Source organism: Myotis nattereri, assembly GCF_964212035.1.
Source record: "Myotis nattereri genome assembly, chromosome: X".
NCBI classification, from domain to species: domain Eukaryota; kingdom Metazoa; phylum Chordata; class Mammalia; order Chiroptera; family Vespertilionidae; genus Myotis; species Myotis nattereri.
Window position 1 is genome coordinate 135,130,258 of NC_138078.1, and position 27,969 is coordinate 135,158,226.

The 27,969-nt window shown below is 43.9% G+C and overlaps 1 protein-coding gene across 1 annotated transcript; it reads left to right on the top strand.

Annotated features, from left to right (window-relative positions):
- Positions 1-1,826: 1,826 nt before the first annotated feature.
- On the top strand, positions 1,827-27,938 carry FMR1NB (FMR1 neighbor; the record flags this gene model as incomplete). Its single annotated transcript, XM_081081019.1, has 5 exons — positions 1,827-2,148; positions 5,344-5,463; positions 13,776-13,916; positions 15,255-15,351; positions 27,767-27,938. The coding sequence occupies 5 exons, from the start codon at positions 1,827-1,829 to the stop codon at positions 27,936-27,938; spliced, it is 852 nt and encodes a 283-aa protein (XP_080937145.1).
- Between the last annotated feature and the right edge of the window lie 31 nt (positions 27,939-27,969).

Here is a 27,969-nt window from a genome sequence, read left to right on the forward strand (position 1 = left end):
TGCTCCTGTATGTGAGCATGGGGTGGGGTGGAATGTGCTAAATTTTAAGAATTATTTTCATAGGAAACCTCTTTCTCTCCCCCGCCCTGTAGAATACCTATTAACATTGGAAAGAACAATAGAATAAAAATTAGTAGCAAGCCACTTTGAAAGCCAGAGTAAAATGTAATAAGAACAAGGCTGGAAATGCAGTTGACGGGGGTAGTTTTCACATCCCTTGAAAATTAGAATAAAATAGGTTAGCAAATATGCTAGCACCACCTACAGCATCCCTTTGCAGGCATGCCCAAACCAAGCAATTTTTTCTTTTTAAAAAATATATTTTTATTTATTTCCCGGAGGAAGGGAGAAGGAGTGAGATATAGAAACATCAATGATGAGAGAAAAATCAATGATCTGCTGCCTCCTGCACGTCTTCCACTGGGGATCAAGCTCACAACCCGGGCATATTTCCTGACTGGGAATTGAACTGTGACCTCCTGGTTTAAAGGTCAACGCTCAACCAGCTGGGTCAAACCAAACTATTTAATGGGATTTTGCTTATGGGTCAGATTTTAGAGCAAGAAGGGGTCTTAGAGACAATGCTAACTCTCTCATTTTACACATGCAATACTGAGGCCCAGCAAGAGGAAGGCACTTAGGATCATCCAATTCATTAGTGGCAAATGATGGGAATACATCTAAGTGTTCTACATTACTCATTAATGTTCCTCACACACTCTTTGTTTTCATGTTTCCTATGTAAAGAGTTTGTAACTCAACCTTAATTTCTCTGAAGGCAAATATTATTTGTTCCACTTAAAAGCTCCTACTACAGTGTAACAACCTATTGAATATCTACCCTATTCACTATAGTCACTGTGCACATCCAGCACTGCCCCTCACAAATTTCTGCTGTGATGAAAATACTTCATATTTGCACTGTCAAACATGGGCACCATGAGATAGATATCTATATATCTATATCTATATCTAAATCTATATATAACCATATATCTATCTATATCTATACATCTGTCTATATCTATCTATCTATCATCTATCTATATATCTATGTCTATGTCTATGTCTGTCTTTATATTTATTAGTATATATATATATATATATATATATATATATATATAGCACTGGATATATGGCTACTGTGACTAAGGAACTGATTTCTTAATTTCATGTACTTAAAAAAAAACTTTTATTGCTTTCAGAGAGGAAGGAAGAGGGAGAGATAGAAATATCCATGATGAGAGAGAATCATGTATCAGCTGCCTCCTGCAAGTCCACCACTGGGGATTGAGTCCACAACCCGGGCATGTGCCCTTGACCAGAATTGAACCTGGGACCTTTCAGTTCGCAGGCCGACGCTCTATCCACTGAGCCAAACTGCCTAGGGCTTTCCATGTACTTTTTAATTAATTAAAATGTACATTTAAGCAGACACATTTGGCTAGTGGATACTGTAATGAACAACTGTAGTGACCATAAATGCTACAGTGCCTTTCATAGGACTGAATCTGAGTAGGAATTAACAGTCAAGGCTGGAATCTAAATTCCATTTATCCATTTTGTTGATCTATGAGAAACTGCCATGATCGTGGCACAATCATCAGGCCCTATTCATTTATTCAACAATTAACGAACACTAGAAAGACCAGGCCTTGAATGGGAGAGGGAGCACTAGATATCCAAATGACCGTTAAAAAGGGGCGGGGCCTAACGGCTGGCGTGTGCTGCGCAGGGGGTACCACGCATGCGTCAACGCCCAAGCGCCTGTTGGGTGAAGGGCTGTTGGCAGGGAGGCATCATTTGAGCTTGTCAGCAGCGGAGCCATGCCGTCGGAAGGGAGGTGCTCGAGAGGCAAGACCAGGCCGAGGAACAAGGCTCTGAAAGGGGCGCGCATAAGGCTGGTCAGATGTGACGATTCCTATGCTGCCGAAAACCCGGTGGTGAGGTCGCATCTCAGCGACCGCATCGATCTTGGGCGCCATCCCATCATGGCTGCCACACCTCAGCCCGGCTGGCAGGCTTCCCTTCGCGGCCTGGGAGCTGAGAGGCGCAGGTCTCGGATGAACATGTGGGCCAAAAATCGCTTGGTCCTGTTCCTGCTCACCATCCTTGTCATGACGCTGCTGTGCTACCATTTGGATTTCAGTGAGTATCCACTCTGGGGAGGCCACCAGGGAAGGGGTGCGCAGGCGCCCCATGGCAGCCACCCACGAACCTGCCCTCCCCCCTCCTCCCTCCCCCCTACAGGCCTCTCTCACCCAATCTCCCTTCATAACCATCCTCACGCCCCACAGAAAGCCCTTCTGTCCTCAACTTTACCTCACCAAACACTGAACTTCCTTACTGCCTCGCCTTTTTAGAAAAATTGAGGTGAAATTTATGGAATATAAATTTTACCCTTTTACAGTGGACAATTTGGTGGCTACCACCTCTCTTTGGTTCCAAAATATTTTCATAATTCCAAATGAAAATCCACACCCATTAATAATGTGGTTACTCCCCATTTTCTAACCCCTGGTCACCCCCAAACTCCACTCTGTCTCTATGGATTGAGCTAGTCTGTGGACATTTCATAGCAATGGTAACATATTTGTCCTTTTGTGTCTGGCTTGTTTAAATAGCATAATGGTTTTGAGACTTATCCATGTTGCAGTTTGTATCAGTACTTCATCCTTATCCACTGAGCCAAACCAGCTAGGGCAGTACTTCATCCTTATGAGTGAAAAATATTCCATTGTATGGCTCTACTGCATTTTGTTTATCCATTTATAACCTAATGGACATTTGGGTTTCCAGTTGTTGACTATTATGAATAACTAGAGGCCCAGTGCACAACAATTTGTGCACTTGGGGGGGGGGGTCCCTCAGCCTGGCCTGTGCCCTCTCACAGTCTGGAACCCCTCGGGAGATAACGACCTGCTGGCTTAGGCCTGTTCCCGGGTGGCAGAGGGCAGGCCCAATCCCTAGGTGCAGCCCCGGGTCGGGCTCAGAGCAGGGCCGATTGGGGAGTTGGGGCACCGCACCCTGTCACACACAGAGCACCAGGGCGATCAGGGGGTTAGGGAGCTTCCCCCCATCAGGCACAGAGCAGGGCTGATCAGGGGGTTGGGGCGCCTTCCCCTGTCACGAACAGAGCAGGGTGGATAGGGAGGTTGTGGCCCCACCCCCTGTCACACACAGAGCTGCAGGGCGATCAGGGGGTTTGGGCGCTGTCCCCTGTCATGCTGATCCTGGTGCCAGGAGGCCTCGCGGCTCCGCTGATCCCGGTGCTGGGAGGCATATTACCCTTTTACTATATAGGATAGAGGCGTGGTGCATGGGTGGGGGCCAGCTGGTTTGCCCTGAAGAGTGTCCCGGATCAGGGTGGGGGTCCCCACTGGGGTGCCTGGCCAGCCTGGGTGAGGGGATGATGGCTGTTTGCATCTGGTCACACACCCTTCAGGGTGGGGGTCCCCACTGGGGTGCCTGGCCAGTCTGGGTGAGGAGCTGAGGGCTGTTTTCAGGCTGGCGGGTGACTGAAGCTCCCAACTGCTCCTCTTTTTCTTTTTTTTTATTCTCGGCCAGCTTTAGCTCTGGCTCCAGCTCTGAGGCCTCTGCTGCTGAAAGCAGGTATCTGGTTTGTTTGGGTTCTATAATGGAAACACTGTATCAACCCCAGCTCTGAGATCCCGGCTGGCTGAAAGCAGGTTTCTGGGGTTTTGTTTAGCTTCTATATTTGTAACAATGTTTCAAACTGCAAGCTCAGAGGCCGGCAGTGGCAGGCGAGGAACGTTGGTTTCCTCCATCACTGAAGCAAGCAAGCCTCATGTTCGCTTCAAGCTGCCTGGCTGCCGGCCACCATCTTGGCTGGCAGTTAATTTGCATATCGCCCTGATTAGCCAATGGTAAGGGTAGCGGATGTACGGCTAATTACCATGTTTCTCTTTTATTAGATAGGACTAGATGCCTGGTGCACAAAAATTTGTTCACTCGGGGGTAGGGGGTCCCTCAGCCACACGGTCTGGGACCCCTGGGGGGTGACCACTTGCTGGCTTAGGCCTGCTCCCCAGGGAATTGGGCCTAAGATGGCAATCAGACATCCCTCTGGCAGCCTGGCAGCCCTCAGGGGATGTCCATTTGCCAGCGGGGGGCAAACCTAAGCTGCAGTCAGACATCCTTAGCGCTGCTGATGAGGCAGGAGAGGTTCCCACCACCACTGCTGTACTGGCAGCCATCAGCCTGGCTTGTGGCTGAGCAGAGCTCCCCCCTGTGAGAGCGCACTGAGCACTAGAGGGTAGCTCCTGCATTGAGTGTCTGTCCCCTGGTGGTCAGTGTGTGTCATAGTGACCAGTCAGTCCCAGTCTTTCTGCTGTTAGGGTCAATTTGCATATTACCCTTTTACTATATAGGATAGAGGCCTGGTGCACGGATGGGGGCTGGCTGGTTTGCCCTGAAGGGTGATCCGGATCAGGGTGGGGGTCCCGCTTGGGTGCCTGGACAGCATGGATGATGAGCTGATGGCTGTTTGCAGCTGGTCAGACCCCCTTTAGGGTGGGAGTCCCCACTGGGGTGCCTGGCCAGTCTGGGTGAGGGGATGATGGCTGTTTGCAGCTGGTCACACCCACTTTAGGGTGGGGGTCCCCACTGGGGTGCCTGGCCAACCTGGATGAGGGGCTTATGGCTGTTTGCAGCTAGTCATACCCCCTTCAGGGTGGGGGTCCCCACTGGGGTGCCTGGCTAGGCTGGGTGAGGGGCTGAAGGCCATTTTCATGCTGTCAGGCGACTGAAGCTCCCAGCCTCTTTTTTTTTCTTTTTTTTATTCTGGGATTTATTTACCTTCTATAGCTGTCACTGGAGCTGAGAGCCGGCTCCAGCTCTGAGGCCCGGCTCCAGCTCTGAGGCCGTGGCTGGCTGAAAGCAGGTATCTGGGGTTTGTTTGGCTTCTATAATTGAAACTCTGTTGCCATCACTGGCGCTCTAAGCTCTGAGGCCGTGGTGGCTGAAAGTAGGCATCTGGGGTTTGTTTAGCTTCTATAATTGAAACATTGTTGCTTCCGGAGCTCAGAGCTGGGCTGCAACAGGCGGGGAACCTTGGTTTCCTCCATCACTGGAGCAAGCAAGCCTCATGTTCGCTTCAGCTGCGTGGCTGTCGGCCGCCATCTTTTTTGGCAGTTAATTTGCATATCCTGCTGATTAGCCAATGGGAAGCATAGTGGAGGTATGGTTAAGGTATGTTATGAGGTGTAAGTACAATATCTGTTAGCTCTTATGTTTTCCATTATTAACTTTGGGGGCCAAAGAGAGTTATAGATGCTTTATATGCTGGGATTAATAATTTCACCTTTTTTTTTTTAAATTAAGATTTCTCAAATTCTGTGACTGAAAGTGAATATATTCTGTGGAGCAGTGAAAATCCTAATGGACAATCTCTGGAAAAACCTTATGTACGGAGAGGTCTGATAAGTTTCTTCTTTCCCACAAGTAAGTTCTTGGTTGATTACCCCCACCCACCACCAGGGTCCTTGTTTTGAAAATAGTAGTTAAATGTTTAGGAGGCAGTATGGTGTATTGGCATTGGAGTGGGATAGACCTGAGTTTTCATTCTGACTCTGCCTGTTGTCTTTGGCAAGATTACCTCTTTGAACTTCAGTGTCCTCAACTTTAAAATGAAAATATTTACCACAAAGAATTGCAAGGAAGAACTGAGACCATATTTTACAGGAACTCCATATGTTTGTTACTCTTTACAAAATAGTTTTCCTTCACAATTATCTAAACCTTTTACAATTTGCCTTAATGGCATTGCCTGAAATTTAGTCCCTGACCCAGTTTTGTGAAATCAATATCTTTTGTGGCATTAATCAGGGTGCTGTGTAGCTCTAATGTACGGAATATACCAGATGTTTTCCCATCTGTTTTAATGATAAAAAGTTCAGGTTTCAAGTCACATCGCCTTTCTGTGATTCTGTATATAATGAGTTTATCAAGCACATGATGACCCCTGAGAATTATTAACCACAAATAACAATGTTTCATTTTGTACAGCATGTGGTGCCCTTTCAAGGAGAAGCTTAAAATAAATTGACATATATGAATTACAAAGATGAAGCTTTCATTATAAATCATGCAGAATTTATTCTAATAATATTTGATGTACATATATAAGAAAAAAATAATTTTCAATGTTTAATTCCAGACTCTGGCACTGAATTCTTCTGTGACCTTGCATAAATATCTCTATACTGGTTTCATGAAATACAAAACAGACATTATAATACCTACCACCAATGAGAATAGCAAAATAAACAAGCTCCTTAAATAAATTAAAAATACTGCCATGGTCAAGTTGAGGGGAGAAAGAGCAATCTGAGAAGGTGGTATGTTGTAAAGCTAAAAGAATGATTCAGTGAGTGCTAAAGTTGATCATAAACAACAACAAATGATCATTTGTTTCCCATAGTTACCTATAACTATATTATAAAAATACTGAAACCACCTTTAAAAAATCTAAATAAGATACCTATCTATATTTCCAAAATATTCCCCCAGCCTGGCAGTAACGAGTCAAAACCAACTGTATGAGATATTTTCCCCAACAAAACCAAACTGTTCTATTATAAGGGAAAGATATGACTTAGGTTAATTCAAATATTTCAAAACATATATATATCTGCCCTCTTTGAAAAGAATAATTACAAGTTCATAAAATGTGAAATAATTTTAACAAATTTATTTCCTCCTTTGTATAATTGAATATGAACACTCTTACTACATAAGCACTAAAACGAAAGTCTGTTGTTTTGTCATTCAGCTGTTGTTTGTAAAAGATTCATCTCTTACAGATTAAAACTAGAGGACCAGTGCACAAAAATTTGTGCCCTCAGGGGGGTCCGTCAGCTGGCCTGTGCCCTCTCGCAGTCTGGGACCCCTCAGGGGATATCCACTGGCTGGCTTAGGCCCGCTCCCCAGGGGAACGGGCCTAAGCTGGCAGTTAGACATCCCTCTGGCAGCCCGGGAGCCCTTGGGGGATGTCCACTTGCCAGTGGGGAGCAGGCCTAAGCTGCAGTTGGACATCCTTAGCACTGCTGAGGAGGCAGGAGAGGCTCCCGCCACCACCGCTGTGCTGGCAGCCATCAGCTTGGCTTGTGGCTGAACAGAGCTTTCCCTGTGGGAGTGCACTGACCACCAGGGGGAAGCTCCTGCATTGAGCGTCTGCCCCCTGGTGGTCAGTGTGTGTCATGGTGACCAGTCATTCCCAGTCGTTCTGCTGTTAGGGTCAATTTGCATATTACCCTTTTATTATATAGGATAGATGCCTGGTGCATGGGTGGGGGCCAGCTGGTTTGCCCTGAAAGGTGTCCCTGATCAGGGTGGGGGTCCCACTGGGGTGCCTGGCCAGCCTCGGTGAGGGGCTGAGGGCTGTTTTCAGGCTGGCCACACCCCCTTCAGGGTGGGGGTCCCCACTGGGGTGCCTGGCCAGCCTGGGTGAGGGGCTGATGGCTGTTTGCAGTCTGGCCAAACCCCCAGTGGACACCCTCACCCCATGGGGATTTGGCCAGCCTGGTTGAGGGGCTGAGGACTGTTTTCAGGCTACCCACAGCCCCTTCAGGGTGTGGGAGTCCCGCTGGGGTGCCTGGCAGCCTGGGTAAGGGGCTGATGGCCGTTTTCAGGCTGGCCGTGCCCTCAGGCGACCCAAGCTCCCAGCCTCTCCTTTCTTTCTTTTATTTTTTCAGCACCTCCTTAAGCAGAGGCCAGGGCAGTCTGGAAGCAGGTATCTGGGATTTATTTATCTTCTATAATTGAAAATTTGTAGCCTTGAGCAGAGCCCAGGGCCGGCCAGGAAAGGCGGGAAGCTTGGCTTCCTCCATTGCCGGGGGCAACCCAAGCCTCCTGCTCACTCCAGCTCTGTAGCCACCGCCATCTTAGTTGGGTTAATTTGCATACTCTCTCCTGATTGGCTGGTGGGAATGGCTTGTGGATGTAGCAGAGTGGCGGAGTGATGGTTAATTTGCTTATTTATTTTTTATTAGTGTAGATGATTACCTTGAGACAGACTGGCATGGAAGCTTGAGAGGTCACGTGATTCTTCCCTTTTTGGAGAAAATTATATACTTAAACCTGATAAAAGTTGTTCTATAATTTTTATTCTTTAAAATTGCAAGTGTCTCTTAGTAATTTGAGTCTGAAAGTTAAATTTAGTATCTGGAATAAAGTTCATCAGATACCATCTATAATTATCTACACTAATAAAAGAGAAAAATGATAATTGGCGTACGACGATACCCTTTTCATTGGCTAATCAGGGCTATATGCAAATTAACTGCCAACTAAGGGCACAATGCAGGGAGGCGAAAGGGAAAGCAGGAAGAAGCCACTGACAGTGATCGGAAACCCAGGGGGGAGCTAAGAGCTGGGGGGCAGGGCAAAGCCGGCCCTGGGAGCGCCTTTGCCCTGCCCCCCAGCCATGATCGGAGAATCAGGTGCCTTTTCCGCCCTGGCCAGTGATAGCAGGAAGTAGGGGTGGAGCCAGCGATGGGAGCTGGGCACAGTCGAAGCTGGCAGTCCTGGGAGCTAGGGGGTCCCTTGCCTGGGCCTAAAGTGAAGCCCATGATCGCGGGGCCGCTGCAGCTGCAGGTCCCCACTGCCCGGGCCGGACGCCTCAGCCAGAGGCATCCTGCAGGGGCAGGGGAAGAGCCCGCATGATCTCGCGCCCCCCGCTGCCACTGCAGGTCCCCGCTGCCCGGGCCGGACGCCTAGGCCAGAGGCATTAGCCCTGGGCAGGGGCAGAGCCTGCAACCGCGGGGAGCTGGGGGTCCCCTGCCCAGGCCTGACACCTCTGCCAGAGGCCTCAGGCCTGGTCAAGGGGCCGATCCGGTGATTGGTGATGGGAGGGTGATGAGGGTCAACTCCTCTGGCTGAGGCATCAGGCCTGGGCGGGGGGCGGAGCCGGGGATTGGGGGGATATGAGGGTCCCCTTGCCCAGGCCTGAAGCCTGGGTCAGAGGTATCAGGCTTGGGCGGGGGGTGGAGCAAGAGATCAGAGGGAGATGGGGGTCCCCTGCCCAGGCATGATTCCTGGGCCAGAGGCCTCAGGCCTGGGCGGGGGCCAGAGCCAGTGATTGGGGGGAGATGGGGGTCCCCTGTCCAAGTCTGACACCTCTGGCGGAGGCGTCAGGCCTGGGCAAGGGGCCGATTAGGCGATCGGAGGGTGATGGGGGTCTACGCCTCTGGCCGAGGCATCAGGCCTGGGCAAGGGGCATAGCCAGCAATCGGAGGGGTCTGGGGGTCCCCTGCCCAGTCCTGACGCCTGGGCCAGAGGCATTAGGCCTGGGCTGGGGGCAGAACCAGTGATGGGGGGAAATGAGGGTCCCCTGCCCAGGCCTGACGCCTCTGTCAGAGGCGTCAGGCCTGGGCAAGGAGCTGATCCTGTGATTGGAGGGTGATGGGGGTCAACCCCTGAGGGCTCCCAGTATGTGAGAGGGGGCAGGCTGGGCTGAGGGACATCCCCACACACACACCCGGTGCACGAATTTCGTGCACCAGGCCCCTAGTCCTATATAATAAAGAGGTAATATGCAAATTGACCATCATGTTCTCTCACAAGATGGCCGCCCCATGTGGTCACAAGATGGCCATGCCCATGTGGTCACAAGAGAACCGCCCTCATGTGGTCACAAGATGGCCGCCCCCATGTGGTCACAGGTGGCCACCACAAGATGGCCGGCTGGGGAGGGCAGTTGTGGGCAATCATGCCATCAGGGGAGGGCAGTTGAGGGCGATTGGGCCAGCAGGGGAGGGCAGTTAGGGATGACCAGGCTGGCAGGGGAGGGCAGTTGTGGGTGATCAGGCCTGCAAGGGAGGGCAGTTGTGGGCAACCAGGCCAGCAGGGGAGAGCTGTTGGGGGTGACCAGGCCTGCAGGGGAGGGAAATTTGGGGGACCAGGCCTGCAGTGGAGGGCAGTTGGGGGAGACAAGGCTGGCAGGGGAGGGCAGTTGAGGGCGATTGGGCCAGCAGGGGAGCAGTTAGGCATAGATCAGGCTGGCAGGGGAGTGGTTAGGGGGCAAGCAGGCTGGCAGGCAGATATGGTTAGGTGTGATCAGGCAGGCAGGCAGGCAGGCAGATGAGCGGTTAGGACCCAGCAGTTCTGGATTGTGAGAGGGATATCTGACTGCCAGTTTAGGCCCAACCCCCAAGGATTTCTGTGGGATCAGGCCTAAACCGGCAGTTGGACATCCCCTGAGGGGTCCCAGATTGGAGAGCGTTCAGGCTGGGCTGAGGAACACCCCCTCCCACTGCATGAATTTCATAATATGCTAATTAGACTGGACAGCCGAATGACCTTCCAAACATCATTCCAGACATCCTTCTGGATGAAGCTGCTGTGGTGGGGGCTGAGGCAGAGGTGGTTAGGGGCGAGCAGGCGAGCAGTTAGGGGTGATCAGGCAGGTAGGCGAGTGGTTAGGGGCAATAAGGCAGGCAGGCAGAGGTGGTTAGGGGTGATGAGGCAGGCAGGCAATGTGGTTAGAGGCGATGAGGCAGGCAGGCAGACGAGTGTTTAGGAACCAGCAGTCCAGGATCGCGAGAGGAATGTCTGAATGCCAGATTAGGCCCAATGCAAGGATCAGGCCTAAACTAGCAGTCGGACATCCCCCAAGGGGTCCCGGATTGCGAGAGGGTGCAGGCTGGGCTGAGGGACCCCTGCCCCCATGCACGATTTTGTGCACCATTCCTCTAGTTTAAGTATAAAATAACAGAAAATCAGCATCAGCAGGGACCTTAGGGATCATCTAGTCTGTTCTCGTCTATGATTTAAAATCTCTTCTATGATTTCTACTCCTTGAAAGTGATCTTTGAACAATGCCAATAGTGAGGAACTCAGCACATAGGAAGTCCGTCCCATCTCTGACCAGGTGCTGACTATTGCCACTCTTTTCTGGGTGTGTAATGCCCAGCCTGAACATGATATTTCACATGCTGTCCAACTTGGGGAGTAGTCACTCTGGCTCTGGAAGAACTGAAGAAATAATAGCTTAGAGTATACAACAACAAAGTAGGCAAACTCTTAAATGTCTAAAATGCTTGGGAAATCAATATCAATATCCAGGCCAATTGGTAATGCATTAAATTTGTGACTTTGCACAAGTTATTGTGACCCTTGATGTTATTAATTAATTACTTAATTTTAATCCTCACCCGAGGATAGGATATGTTTTTATTGATTTTAGAGAGGAAGGGGGTGGGGAGAGAGAGAGAGAGAGAGAGAGAGAGAGAGAGAGAGAGAGAGAGAGAAAGAGAGAGAGGGAATGATATAAGAGAGAAACATGGATCAATTGCTTCCTGTACATGACCCAACCAGGGATCGAATCTGCAACCTAGGTATGTGCCCTGATTGGGAATAGAATCTGCAGTCTTGTGGTGTATGGGATGATGCTCCAACCAACTGAGCCACCTGGCGAAGGCTATGTGTTTATTTTTTTAGATGCAGGTTGTAAAACTCATTTTGAGAGTTTTTTGTGAAGATTAGAAATGATGTTTGTAAAGCAAGGTAACTGGCCCAAATATGTGGCCTAGTGAATGGTAGCTATTATCCTATACTAGAGGCCCAGTGCACAAATTCGTGCATCAGTGGGGTCCCTTGGCCTGGCCTGCAGGACCGGGCCGAAACTGGCTCTCTGACATCCCACAAGGGGTCCCAGACTGCAAGAGGGTGCAGGCCGGGCTGAGCCCCCCTCCCTCCCCACCCAGTGTACAAATGGCATGCACTGGGCCTCTAGTTTTTTTATACTGCCCAAACAGATTTATTTGTATACATACCAATGAAGAAAAGTAGCCTTCTGTCAAATGGAGAAGATTAAAATTCTTAAGTAGCTGATTTTGGGACCTACTACAATGGGAAGACTTGCTTTATTGTTTTCAGATGTTAGGTCTATTTACAGGCTTTTTAAATGCGTCTTCCTTTCCCTGGGGCCTGCTTTTCCACTTCCCAATGACATACAAGCTGGTGTTCCAGGTAGTTTCTGTTCTTCTTTTGTTCATCCAGGTACATTCCCATGAAGCATAAGACATCATATTCATTGTTGGCAGAAGCTATGGTCTTCAGGTCTAGCAAGAGCTTGGTTAACTGGTTCTCTAACTCCAGAACAGACTCTAGAGCTTGTATGCCAGTTTTCCAGTTATCTATCTCAGGCTGCTTAATCACTGGAAGGCAGATTTTACTCTCACATCCTCTTAGATACCTTAGGAATTGCTTTCCATGTTCCCTCTTCACCTCAGCTTAATTTTCAAACAATGTGGCAAAACGAGGTTCTCCTGGGCCTTCAATGTAATAACAGGCCATAGATAAATAAGCATTACTGATGTGCAGCTCATAGATGCCACGTGATTAATAGCAAACCTACTGTCTTCAGAGAAGAGGTACTGGGCTGCCATCTCAGCTTTAGAAAAAAAAATAACACAGGCATGTACAGTACTCTGAATGGTAGGTATTATTTTTACTTTAGCTTCAGAAATTGCCAGTCTTTAAAGAACATAATAAAATAAACCATGAAGTAAAAGTATGCTTTTAACCACTATGTTGTTATTTGCTTATGTTGAGTATCTTTAAAGTCATCATAAAACATCAATCTGTAGTTGTTGATGACATTGGAGATTGAATGTAATCTAAGCTGGCCTTAAGCAATACTGTGGAGATTTTCTTTTGGAGTAACAATCTGTTATCTTCCTTTTTACCGTAGTCGTCATTTGCTTCTCTTCTAAAGCAGGTTGTTAAAAAAATCGGCATTTGAACTCATGAGTCTTACTAGTATAGTTTCAAACCTGTATGACTTTATTGCAGTTGCATGAATCTTGGCATTCATGCCATAAATCATTGAATATACAAAATTATAGTCATAACTTAAGTTCAAAAGGAAGAATCTTAAAATATATGGTAGTGCCAATATGACAAGTGTCCACAGAAAGTAGGTTAGTCCCAATAGTATCACCTTACTCTCTAGAAATAAACTGTGTGAATTTTACTTATGTTCATTCTTACTGATGCATTCAATGAGTTTCTGTAGCTTAATAAAAAAGAATGAAAGAGGGGAGGCCAGGGTCTGGGTGGAGGAAGGCAAAGGGGGAAATGGGAGACAATTGTAATGTCAAAAATAAAAATAAACTAATATATATATATATATATATATATATATATATATATATATATATGCCTAAGTGACCGTCAGACCACTCTACCATTCGCCTCTTAGCTATGATGTTCAATGACCACCAGGGGGCAAATACTCCGACCAGTAGCAGAGGGAGCCCAATTCCTTGCAGAATCGGCTGTGGGTTAGGTTACTGCTGGGGCACTGTTGGCCCAGAATCTGCTTCACCCGCACCCTAGACCCAGAGATCAGTTTCGACCGGATCCCCGCAGGCCAGGCCAAGGGATCCCACCAGTGCACGAATCCGTGCACCAGGCCTGTAGTTTAAAATAAAATAAATGTGTGAGAGGATATCTGTTGCATTAAAAAAGATGTTATTTTAAGGACATTTTTGGCCTATTCTTGTTCATTTATTCTTGTTCATTTTCTGCATTTCATTTAGAATAGAAAGTGTGATGTTAAATAATCTTGTGGTAATTTTTAGTTTAACTCTTATTTTTTCAGCATTCATTGCTATTTGTATGTCATTCAAACTTTTCATTAAATGTACCAGCTTAAATGTTTGTTTTTTTCTCTCTCACTAATTATTTTAATTCAGGAAAATAATTATTAATCACATTGAATTTTTTTTCTTGGATTTTGTTTCTAAAAGCATGCATTGTAAAGGAGAATCAGGAAGTGGAGGCTTGCAATAATCTGCCAAATCTTAACAAGAGTGCATGTTTGGAATACAGATGCTGTTATTCATCATTTGGGACCAAGAACTTCAGCTGTTTTGCCCCATTAAGCAATAGTAAGTTCATCCTTTTACATTTATTGTATGTCTATTTTTAAAAATTGAATAAGCAGGTCACAATGCCATACATTTAAATTTGGCTTTCCCAACTTCACATTTAGTAAATGGGGCTTCCATCTCTAGAGAAATACTATCTGTATAATGTCCTGAGGTGGCCAGGCCACCTCATTCATGAGCAGTTTCTGTTTAGCCAATAGATGTGACTATGGAAGTTTGAAATGAGTCTCTTCTTTTGCTTTAGTCACTATCTTGTTACAAAGATTTCAGACTCTATGAGAGGTAACTCTCATTGCCTGGTGGAATGTACCAATGAGACATTCCTTAGCTTACTTTTTTCTCCCCATTTACTTATCCTGAATAGACTTCTTCCCATTTATCTTATCTTCTGCACCTCATTATGTGACAGTAGACTTAAGTATTTTTTATTAAGGCCTGTGTATTCATTTATCTTGGTTTTATTATTTTTGAATTAGGTTCTTCTATTAAGATTTTTTTCTTTTCAACATTTTGAGAACTAGACAATCTCTTTTTGCTCCTTCATTTGGATAGTAGGGACATATTACCAGTAAGTCCCATGATGAATATATTTGATATGATTAAACACTAACAGATACCACAAAAAGGATGCATGCAAAGCAATGTCTTAGGTTAATATAGCTCCTATTCAATTTACAGCTCTTTGTTGAACATCTAGTATTAATAATGGGAGATGAAATCTGATCATGAATATAGAATTACAATTTTAACACTGTCACGCAGTGTTTATAATTTATTCATCATTTAGTCCTTATATTATGTGAGAAGAGACATTTGGTTTTTGTAGAGGAAAAATTTGAACCGTGACTTACAATTCCCCAATCATATTAGAATGTATTTCTAAACAAAATATACTTATTCATCTGTAAATTCTTGATATTTATTTAATTAAAGTTTATAATTTGGAAGTAAACATTTAAGAAGCCATTCCTTTATCAAGTTAACTATTCATAGATTAATTTACTCTTTGAGTGCTCTAAGATGTATAACATTTGGCCAAAGAAAAACATATTGAGGCCATAGGAAGAATTATGAATCATAATAATATGTTAAGAGAAACAGTAGGATCATTTTGTTAAGATTTCCATTGGGAGGCACGTATTTAAAGTGTCGACTTTAGTTTTGTTTCAAGAACATTTCATAAACTCCTGCACTTATAAAAGAGCAAGTATATTTACCTATCATATATGAATACCTCCTTATTTTACTTTACTGATGCTTTTTATAAAGACTTTATGAAAGAGCTCATATTTGCTTCTCTTAATTCATAAAAATAACAAGATATAATTAAATCAACAGAGCCTTTGCAGATATTCCGGATGTTTGGATTTTGTGCGATTAGCATGATCATCCTGGGATGTCTGCCCATTTATTGCTTTTCTCTTCACTGTAGAAGGTAGGCAAACATAAACTTACATTTGTTGACTACTGAGTATACTTGGATATTTCTGTTTAGACACATTTATTCATACATTCTAGAAACACGGGGATTAAGTTTGGGTCCCTTTTGTTTTAAAAAAGGGAGCTCAGTAAAAATCTAAAAGTAAAATTGCCATAACATTTAAAAATACATGTTATTTTATTTTTCCATAAATTTAAAATATCTTCTTACATAGTCTGCACATTGTATCATTAAACAAAATACCAACTGGAAGAAAACTTAAATCAGTGAGCTGACTGGGGGTTTTTGAGTGGAAATAGTTTTTAACTGCAAAACAGAAGGATTCCAGCAAGTGTTAGTCTAAATAGATGGTCATCTATCATTGTGCCTTAAAGCCTTGGTCTGTCTTCAAGCTGATTTTTATCAGATTTCCTCTTAGCATCTCATACAAACTTCCAGTGCATTATTGGAATAATGCTTTTAGTTTATTTTTTAGCTAGAGGTCCAGTGCATGGATTCATGCGTGGGTTGGGTTCCTTGGCCTGGCCTGCAGGGATTGGGCTGAAACCAGCTCTCTGACATCCCTTGAGGGGTCCCAGATTGTGAGAGGGCAGTTCTCAGGTGGCGCACCCCAGAATTGGGCTCCCTTCTCTCTGGTTCCAAGTGTGTCACCTGAGAACTGCAGCTGCTAAGTCACCGCAGCTTGGCAGCTCCTGCATTGAGCGTCTGCCCCCTGGTGGTCATTGCATATCATAGCTTCTGGTCAGATGGTTGAACGGTCGAACGGTCACTTAGGCTTTTCTATATATACTAGGGGCCCAGTGCATGAATTTGTGCACCTTGAAAGGAACTGTGGGCCATGAGGCTGCAGTGGGCACAGGGGCGGGTCTCCTCAAATCCTCTGCACCCCTGCCTGGCCCCTCCTGCCTGGCCCCTGGTCTCCCCTCTGCTCTCAGCCCTGTTCCCACCACCACTGCTCCCATGTATTGACAGGTCCAGCTCTACTCGCACCTGCTGATGGCGCAGAGTGATTGGGATCAGCACCAGCAGTGGGTGGGAGCGGTGCTGGCACTGTCAGAGGGTGCAAGCTGTGGCTGCTGCCCCAATCGCCCCTCAGGAGCAGGGGCAAGTGGAGAAGCCCTCAGGGGCTATTGGGGCCTGCAGCCGCTCATACTCGCTAATGGCACCGAGTGATCAGGACCGGTGCTGGCAGTGGGTGCGAGAGGCAGTTGCTGGCCCAATTGCCACTCAGGAGCAGGGGTAGGTGGAGAAGACCTGAGGGGTGATCAGGGCCGGCAGCCGCCACTTGTACCTGTTGATGGCACTGAGTGATTGGGGCCAGCAGCAGGTGTGAACGGCGGCTCAGGTGCTGACACTGGGTGCGAGCGGGGCCAGTGCCAGTAGCAGGTGGGAGCGCTGGGCAGGACCATGGCATGCGGAAGCAAAGAATTTTCAGTAACCACCAGAGGCTAGCCCCGATGACTGCGACCAGTGCCCCGCCTTGGTCTGGCAACCCCTCTCACCTGCTCCACCACCCCTCCAAGGCCAACACCTGCCATATTCCACACTCTGCTGCCTGCTGCTGATATCCGCCATGTTCTGTGCCTGCCCCCTGGTGGTCAGCACACTTCATAGTGACCAGTTTGGTTGTTCTGCATTCGGTCTATTTGCATATTAGCCTTTTATTATATAGGATAGATAACTCTCCAGCTACTGGGGACAGAGTGGATGTGGAGGGAGAAAGCAGGTTCAGGACTAGGGAGAGGTGAGTGAGGCACTTGGAGCACAAAATCTAAGAAGGCACTCACTGTGAAGTTTGTGCAAATGCAGAGTTGGCTCTAATATGACTCTGAGAGTAATACCTCCTTATATCTTCTGGTAAAGAAAAGGTGCCTGTTGAAGATTAAACATCTTTGATATTTTTATTCACTTTAATAAGAAAGTGGTATTTGGGTTACAAAAATTGATTAGATTTTACTGGAAGATTTAGACATACACATGTTACCTTATTTTCTGTAAAGTTCATTATGTCTTTTATTTTCTTTCCTTTTCTCATCTTTCTTTTTCTCTTCTCTTCTTTTCTTTTTTTTTCTTTCTTTTCTCTTCTTACCTTTTACTTAAGTCTGATGAAGGTGTCATTGTATTTATAGTTCATAGCAACCTCATATTAGTGGAAGCTTAATATATTTTATTGAATAAATGAATGGTTCAAAAAATAAAGAAATACAGGGCATGGAGTTGGCTAGCCTGGAAGGCAGTCCTATAGTAATTTAAACTTTCTCATTGCTCACATCACTTACACAGAACACTGTGAAGATACTATTGGGTCACAGCCTTTCAGCTCTTCAATTTTCATACGACAGTATATTATTTTCTCAGTTTTTACTTAGTTGCCTATACTGAGTGGGTAATCTATTCCTTGGCTGCTCTCATTTTCTTTCTTGTTTCAGGGAATAGGAATGGACTTTCTGAGTCTTCCCTTCTTCCGCCCAAATCTTGATTTCATATAAAATATAACCCATATATAAAAATGAAGTTATATTTTCTAGAAACTGGTGGCTAGGATTATGCTGTACTATTTAGTCTCTTATATGATAGGACTGATATAATAATTTCAGTATGGCATCTTTATTGTGCCTCTGCCAGAGAGTTTTATGGGTATGTTTCGATTTTTCTCTAAAATAAATTGCAAAGCATTATTCCTGATAAGAATATATTTTCTTCTTTTTACACAATAAGAACTGCTTAAGAGACTGGAACAATGTGAAAAGTATATACATATTGAACACCATACATTTCAGTTCATTATGATTAATTAATTAACTTATTTTACTGTTTTGTATAAGAGTGGTATGTATGTTCCTTCAGTCATTCTGAGCTGCTTGTTGAACCCCAGAGCAGGTGTCAGTTTCATCTTTCTGCTTAGCTGAATTCCCAGGAAGAGTGGATGGTTGAGGGTAGATGGGCCACTGGCAGCTTTTCCTAGCAAGCTGATTTTAGTAGCAAGGGAAATAGTTGTGTTAGAACAAAGACCCTGTTCTTGATACCAAACAAGGAGCTAAAATAGAGTTCAAAGCCTGCCAACTCTCTCCCCTTAACTTCCTCTTCTTCATTTCAAAGAATAAAGAGATAGATAAAATATTTCAGAAGGTAAAACAAATGTTTGCATAAAAAGAAAATAGATGCACCAGGAAAAGAAATATGTAGTGGTTTAAAAAAGAAAAAGAAAGAAACCAATCACAGTTTGTCTAAATCAGAAGGGCTAAAAGCCAAATCCAGATCTGCAGTAACATGATCTGGGCCTCTTTGCTGGAAGAACTCTTGAGAAATTGGAAGATACTCTTAAACTCCTCCGGCTGTATCCTGTCCTATAAGTCAAATATGCATTCCTTCAGGAATAAGCTGTTGTAGCTCTCCTCTCTTGACCCTCAGTGGTAAGCCAAAGTAAATTATGTTTTGACATTCCCGTTAACTACTTCTCATTTCTAAGCAGAGGTGGCTTAATTTTGTCCCTGGAATAATGTATAACTGAATCTCTAGTTTTCTTCCATTTGACTTGAGTTTAGGTGTGATATGAACCAGGTACACAGAGAACTCAAGCAAGCTTAAACTAGGTGTACATTATAAAAATGGGAGCAGGGAGCATTAAAAAAAAAAAGCTTTCTAAGATTTGCTACTAATAACCTTATTAAACTCCCCTATAAGATATGTTTTGAAATTTGTTACATCTTCAAGGTTACTTAAGTTCTATTTTTGTTCTCATTAATAAGGACCAGAAGCCTCATTAGGTTTAAGTGTCACTGCTAGGCTTAAGATTTATGTACATATTAGGGAAGGAAAAGATCGGGTGGATAGGGACAAAAGAAAGCATGGCAGGGGTCCTTTAGCGGGGAGAGGGCTAGAGAGATAGAAACATCAATGAGAGAGAGAAACATCATTGATTGGCGGCCTACTACATACCTCCCACAGGGGATCAAGCCCACAACCTGGGCATGCTCCCTTAACAGGAATTGAACCGGCAACCTCTTGATTCCTGGGTTGATGCTCAACCACTGACCTACACTGGCCAGAGATATTCTGTGCTTTTGTGGATGAATGACTCTTAAATCTGAATCCTGAAATTTTCAACTCTACCTTTTCCATATTTCTACCTGCCCTCATGAATTAGATATTCTGTTAGCACTTTATATGCAACATGTGCAAAACTGAAATTATCTTCTTTTTCTTCCAAATCATCTCCCCTTGACAGTTCTGAATTTCTGTCAGTGATTTCTTTAGTCTCCCAGACTAGAAGTCTTGGAGTCATCTGTGACTATTTACTTTATTTCATCCTTAATATGTAATCTGTTCTCTTAGTCTCCCTGTCATTTTTGTTGTTGTTTTCTTTGGAATGAATCTGAAATTTGCCTCTTATCCCATTTTATTGTCACAGCTGAGTCCAGGCCTTGTCATGCTTTCAACTGCTATCCTGGGTAAGTGATTTCAGAAGAGGGGCAAAAGGGTACCAAGGTGTGTTCATCTTCTAGGGCTGCTATAACAAATTACCACAGACTGGATGGTTTCAACAATAGACATTTATTTTCTCACTGTTCTTCAGGCTAGAAGTCCATGATAAAGTTGCCAACTGATTTGGTTTCTGGTGAGGACTCTCTTCCTGGCTTGCAGGTGGCCACCTTCTTGCTGTATTTCCACATGGCCCTTCCTTGATCCATGCAAGAGTGGGGAAAGAGAGAAAGAACAAGCTCTCTGTTTTTTAGCAACAAAAAAATTCCTAAAATTTTAGTTTTTATAATGACACTAATTTTATCAATTGCGGCTCCACCCTTATGAACTTATTTAACCTTAATCAATTTTTTTTTGAGGCCCCATATGCAAACACAACCAAACTTGGAGTTAGGGTTTCAAATATGAATTTTAGGGATACAACCAATCAGTTCAAAACACAAGGCTAGTTAGCATATAAGATCAAAGTCAGGATAGGGGACTGAGGAAGACATCAGAATGAGATGTTTAATCCAAAGAGTTAATATAAGAGTGACAATAACTGGGATGGGGCTGAAAATGGTGTTTGTAAGATGGCTAGGAGTTGAGTCTCAGAGAAGTTTCCTGGAACTTCAATAGGAATGTATTACAGCTGTGATATTAGGAAGGAGGTAAAGCGTACGGATGCTTGTCAACTCATTTGGGACATATACTTGAACTCCTAATCTAATTTCCTTCTATTCCAACATGTAAGGTTCTGCCAGAATATCTTTCTACAATAGTATTATTTCACCCTAGCTAGTTTATCTCAGTGGATAGAGCGTCGGCCTGTGGACTGAAGGGTCCAGGGTTCGATTCTGGCCAAAGTCACGTGCCCAGGTTGCTGGCTCAATCCCAGTGTGGGGCATGCAGGAGACAGCCAATCAATGATTGTCTCTCATTATTGATGTTTCTCTCTCTCCCTCTCTCTTCCTCTCTGAAACCAATAAAAATATATTAAAAATAAAATAGTATTATTTCATTTCTATATATCATTCAGGAACTTCTGGATTCCAGGCTTTGTACCAGATGCTATGAAGGATAAAATGCTTAATCAGATCATGTTCTGTGGTCTCAAGTGACACATAGTCTAATAAAGGATATATACAAGTTTATAAGGTAGAAAGTCTCACACCATATAAAAAGGTATCGCTAAAAACAATTAGCATGTTTGGCTTTTTCCAGTTTATGTTAACTTTTCATACACATTGTCTTATGTGACCTTCAAAACAGAGGTGCAGGGCTCTGGCTTGTGTGGCTCAGTTGGCTGGAGTGTCATCCCATGCATTGGAAAGTAGGTTTGATTCCTGTTCAGGGAACATACCTGGGTTGTGGGTTTGGTCCTCGGTCAGGGCACATATGAGCAACCGAGCAATGTATCTTTCTCACCTAAGTGTCTTTCTCTCCCTCTCTCCCTTTCCCTCTTCCTTCCTCTCTGGAATCAATAAAATAAAATTTAAAAAATTAAAAAAAACCCCACAGAGGTGCAGGGAGATTTGTCCTCTTGCTCAAGATTACATAGCGAAAAAATAAGGTTTCCAATCTATCTTCTGAGTCTGTTACTTTTTCTACTATAGGAAATAGCAAGAATAAAAATGTAAATAAAATAACACAATGTCATCTTCTTGCTTCGGATTTACTCAAAGGGCTTTAGCTTTCAAAGTTATCTATATTGGACTCATCCTTTAATTCCAATAATCTTAGAACATTCCATGTACCATTTGCTCCAACCAGGGAACTATCTTTATGTGCCTTGGCATACACCAGCCTTTATTCTTTCCTCTGCTCTTTACTTTGCCCATGTTGCTCCCCAATCCTGGGATTGTTCTCTATCTGCTTTACTTCTTTCTGACCTTCAAATTGCATCTGCTTCAATTCTCCCATGAGGTGTTCTACAACTGCTCCAGGTCCCAGTGTTTTCTCTTTTCTTGGAACCTTTTTTTCTGCACTTGTATTCTTAGCCTATCTATCTATCTATCTATCTATCTATCTATCTATCTATCTATCTATCTAATATGCAAAGTGTCCCCTCGGCAGTTCGACCAGGAGACCAGGAGTTCAATTGCTTGCTATGATGTGCACTGACCACCAGGGGGCAGCAAGGAACAAAGGAAGGCCCCAGCCAGCAGCTGGCAGCCGGGGAAGGGAGGCCCCAGCCAGCAGCCAGAAGGCCCCATCAGCACTGATTGCCGGCCAGGCCTAGGGACCTTACCTGTGCATGACGCCCACTGACCATCAGGGGGCAGATGCTCCAACTGATAGTTTAGCTTGCTGCTGGTGCTGGTGGGCTGAACTGGAAAGTGAGGTGTGAGGTGAGAGCCCTCAGGAAGCTCCCAGGGTTTGGCCCAAGCCCCAGGTGGAGGTGGGCAGGGGCGGGAGCCAGGAGGGACCAGGTGGCACGGAAGGCTGCTACTAGCGATCCCAGAGCCATGGACTGCTCAGCCCTCCGCAGCCTGTGGCGTTCTCAGTGCACAATTTGTAATCTTCAGAGCTGCTTCTTTTTTTATTTGTTAAGTTTCACTAACTACTCCAGCTCTCCTCCGAGGCCCTGCCTGGGCTCACCCCTGCACAAGTCCACACCACCGCATGGCCTGCACAGCCCCGTCTGCACTGCCTCACTGGCACCACTTCACCTGCCCCGCACATCCCCACAAGTCCCACCCTGCACAGCCTTTGAGGAGCTCTGCACCCAGAGGAGAAAGAGGGAGGCTGCAGACAGGAGGTCGCAGGAGGAGGGAGCAGAGCAGGGCCCACCAAGTTAGATGGAGAGGAGGGAGGGAGAGACCCCACAGGACTGGGGACAGAGATGGCGGGGAAGGAGGGCTGTGCGGAAGTATCACCCTTGGTTGAAATAGAAATCCTGACACTATTTTACAGACCTCAGCAGATGTGTGTGTGGCGGGGGGATGGAGACAAAAGAGGGTATGAGGGGACTGGATGGATGGAGAGCAGTGACGTTTGATTCATGACCTATTTATTTTTATTTTTGTTAATATATTTTTATTGATTTCAGAGAGGAAGGCAGAGGGAGAGAGAGGTATAAACATCAATGATGAGAGAGAATCACTCTGCTGCCTCCCGCACGCCCCCTACTGGGAATTGAGCCCACAACCCAGGGATGTGCCCTTGACTGGAATCAAACCCAGGACCCTTCAGTCCACAGTGGCTCTATCTGCGGAGGCAAACCATCTAGGGCTACCCATGGCCTATTTAAAACCTCTGCAGTAGGCTGAGCAGGGGTCTTACCACAATGCTGTTACCTGATAATGAAGGTGTCTCTCCTTATGTTGGGGTAATCGGAACTGCAGGGAAGTAAAGGCACACCCATCGAGCCTGCAAAGAGTTTCCATGCACATGATGCAATTTACTTCGTGTGGCAGCTGAAGAGGGTGAGCAGAACCTTGGAAGGACATGAGGTCTCTGAGACCAGGGGTTGGAGGGAAAGTGCATGCCAAGCATTCTGCACCCTGAATTACAATCTATATATATAAAAGCCTAATATGCTAAGTGTCTGACCAGCCAGTTGACTGACCAGTTGCTATGATGTGCACTGACCACCAGGAGGAAGATGCTCCGACCAGTAGGTTAGCTTGCTGCTGGGGTCTGGCTGATCAGGATTGGGTGAGACGGGGCCTGATATGCCCTGGAGCCCTCCTGTGGTCCCTCCTGCAGTCTCTCCCTGGCCACTGACCCCAATCGGCCCCAATTAGACTGGGTGAGATGGCCCTGATTGGCTCTGATCGCTGGCCAGGTGGAGGGACCCCACCCATGCACGAATTTTGTGTACTGGGCCTCTAGTTTAACATAATTATCCTTTTTGTTATTAGTTTTCTTTCTCTGGCTAAATTGGAATTCCTGTGAGGATAAGGAACCAAGCTTCTGTACTCCTTTGAGTTTAGAGCTGTGGTTTCCAAAATGGGGTCCCTGTACTAGTATTACCCACTTCCTCCTCTGAGAACATGTAATATATACATGTTCTCAGGTCACACCACAGATCTACAGAATCAGAAATTCTGGGCTTAAATCCAGAAATTTATGTTTTAAACAAGTCCAGTAAGTGAGTCTCATGTACATCCAGATTAAAGAACCACTGGCCTCTAGACCATGTGGTAGGCAACTCAGTAAATAATGACTGGAATAATCTAGTTATTCATTCCCTGGATTTGCTATCTTTGTGATGTTGCAAGTGGTAACTTAAACTTATAAAGTTTCCTATCTATAAAATTGATGTTATGTTTTTAACTGCTTTAAAAATATATATTTATGTAATGAATTAGAGTTTGTTAAGAAACATGGAGAAATCAACCTTCTAGACTAGTGTTTCTCAAATTCTGATATTTAGATGGCTTCTATGGAAGTAACCTTGGGAATATTTAATAATACAGATTCCCAGGCTTTACCCAAGAAATTCTGATTTAAGAAGTCTGTGGTTTGGTTCTGACATCTTTAAAGCATTCCACCTCAATCTAGTATGCAGGCCATTTGGAACTATTCTAGACTCCGCAGTTCAATAATTTATTCATAATTTCTTTCTGCAAATATTTAAGATTCTAATTTGGTCTAGGCACTTGCATGATGTTGTATTCTCCATTGATCAGCTCTTGGGCAGCCCCACTGTCCATGTTATGAGCCATCTAACCCCATATTTCAGAGTTCCCTAATGTACTCATTTCTGAGGAATCTCTCCTGTATTCTGCATTGGCCACCATTTTTCATGCCCACATCCAGAACCTTAACATTTATAAAAAATTAAACTGCTGAGTCTCTGAAATCTTAAACTTCAAAATCCTACTCTTTAACAAAGGTGCCTTGTCCTCTAGGTATTTCCTGTCTTTATCCCTGCTATACCTGTACTCATTGAGACCTCCAGGTTCTTTAATTCTCTGTATTCCCCTAGTCTTCTATATTTTTAACATAATCTGATTTCTTTAACTAGCCTAGATCCTATTGCCTGATGCTTTAATCCATTCTTTCCACCCCATTTATTTCATTGCAACTGAATCCTCATACCACTTCTCTGGTCCTAGATCTAGGCTCCTAGGAATTCCTAGAGAAAGGAATTCTCACAATTATATAGATCTGTATCACTAGAAATTCACAGTGGGCCAATTTAGTGTTTCTAGGCACACCAATCCGCTTGATGTTAACAAACAACATGCTGCCTCACCATCTGAGCTTTTTACACAGTGCATTTGCCCACTGATTGAAATGTTCTTATATATCTCCCCTTCTTCCTCTCCTTTATTTGGTTAACTCCACTCAGAATGTAGGCCTCAGCTTAGATGTCACCTGCCCTAGAAAGCATACACCAAACCTCCTGCCCAGACTGGGCCAGGCTTCTTCCTGTTTAACTCCTACCAGTCTTTGCTTACTTCTTTTGGATTATCTCAGTGTGATATATTTATCAGCCTATATATCTGTCTTCCCTTCTAAATTTTATGCTCCTTGAGGGCAGGTCCCATGCCTTATTCATCTTTATTTCTGTAGTATTTAGAATAGTGCTTATTTCATAAATGAGCAAATGTGTCAGTGAATGAATGGATATGGGATAAGTTGATCTGTACATTTAAAGTATGAGTATATTGGCCACAATATATGACATTTTAATGAAAAAAAAAAAGAAATTCTTTTCTAGGACACTGAACAAATATTTTCACCCCTACTTTCCACCTGGGGCATTCTCATTACATATTGGCTAGAATATCTAACTTTGGATCTCAGTAATACATGTTAGAAGGCTGAATCTAAAACCAAGTCCTCTGCACCTAGACCAGTGCAATGAGTTTTGAAACAATAAAGCTGTGTTACTGTTTTAGTTGTTAATTAAGGTGAAATGCAAACCACTAAATTTAAAATAAAATTTATGGATAAAGAAAACATAGAGCCATTTAGACATGGCATTAAGAAAAAGTATAAGCCCTCAATTTTTATCTAAAATTCTGAAATTCAAATAGTTCTGCAAATCTAAAGCTTTTTTCCTAATCATTTGGCACCAAACCTTGATGTGACCTGACCTAATATACTTTCTAGTTGCCATTTCACGCTTAGAGTAAATATTCATATATTTTGTTGTAGAAATATTACTGTGTTTAATCATGATCCCAAGACTGCATGGGAATGTCATGTATATTCAGTATGTTATGTCATATTGCTTTTTTAAAATTCAAAATATTCTGTCAGGTCAGTACTAGACTATTAGGGAGAACACTTCATAAGTTATGTAAATGTCTAACCACTGTGTTGTAAACCTGAAACTAATTTAATATTGAATGTCAGCTGTAATTGAAAAATAAAAAAATTCAAAATATTCTGCATTCTGAAACACATATATAGTTACTTCAGTTATTATTTTTTGAGACTGTAGTTAACAACACTACAATATAAAGAGGCCACAGATAAATCATATAAATATAAATTTGGCCTTCACCCAGTACTTCATTTATGCCTGGAGACTATTTTTATGATTAATTGAGAAAAAGATATGTATTTGCTCCATATCTGTCTTACCTAGTGAAGCTCAGTGACACCCAGTAATGAAGTTTTAGTGGAGAAAAGTGAGCATTACCTTCAAAGTCATCATTTCAAAGGCAGGCTTATCTATCTCTGGGCCCTGTATGCTCAGAACCTGATTGCTCCTATTTCATGCATTGAGCTGAGGATAGGAATGCATTTGTTATTAACTCTTAATAATATTACTTGCAAATCTTTCTTCCTTTATTTCTCTTATGGGTTTCCATCCTTATCTCTGCTTTGAGCATTCCTTTTTTCCCCCTTCACTTGTGGTTAGAGAGTGAAAACTCTATAAACATGTAAATCAACATAGTTTCTGAACCCTCTTTGGTTTCCAGGCTCTGTAGATTATTTAAAGTTACAAGGTACGGCTTTAGCCTGAAATTATTTCCAAGCTCCAAGGGGAAAAAGAGACAGGTTAGCATAATAGGTGAGAGATTGTGCTTTAGATCTAGGCAGGTCTGGATTTGAATACTGGCTACACCACTGGGTAATCTGGTAACCTCAGTCAAGTTACTTTCCTTCTTGGTGCCTCAGTTTCCTCATCTGAAAATGTAAATTATGAAAGAAATACTTGCCTTATTAAGTCTTAATGAAGATTAAATAAGATCGTGCACATATAGTACTTATACACAAGCCTTGGCACACATTTCTCATTACTAGTCATTATTCACTAATGCTGCAGTGTGATTTAATGGAAGAGTCTGTACTTTAGAGTCAGGCAGACCTAGCATCTCCATTTACCACTCCTAACCTCTTTAAGCCCCAGTTTAATCACTTGCAAAATAGGAAACACAATATTCACCTTCTAGGGTTGTTGTGAGGATTAAATGAGATAAATTATATAAAGCATCTGGCCAAGTTCTTGGCCTATCATAGAATCTCAAGGGCCCCCTTCCACCTACTGTCCACACAAATGCAAAGAAGTATAGGACTGAATACCAGAGATAGCAATAGTTAGTGAAAGTGAAAAATTATAAAATTATAGATGATAATATAATGTGAACTATTACTATTTAGTATTGAAGTTCATAGAAGGAAGGAATCCTTGTAGGTTAGGAGTGAAAAGGGAAGACCTCTTAGAGAAATAATATATAAGCTGAGCCTTGAAATGTGGGTGATGTTGTCAGCAGAAGGAAATAGGACAGCATTACAGTTGAAAAGGATGAAATGATCAAAAAGACACCTCATAGATTAATAATAATGGTAATAATGAAAAATATGAGTGGGCCAAGTGCAATATTTTCTGTTAGATATTTAAATTCAGTGAGTTAAACAGTCAGGTTGGAATGTGTAGAGAGTTATGTGGGCAAATGGCCCTTTCCTTATAACATGCCAGTAGTTATTGTTCTATCACTGTTGAGAAACAAGGTTTCACTTTGAACTTTTAATATTACAGCAAATGGATCTATCCTTTACGAAGGAAAGCCAAAAGGATTTTCAAGAAGTTGAAGAAACAAAGAAACAAACTAAAGAGGGATGCTGAAATGTTAAGGGCAGCAATCGAAAATGAGGAAGGATTAAATGAGGACAAGGAACAAGAGGATGAACGTAATGACAATAGAATATAAAGTTGAAGCACTTCATATTTTATTCTTGTTA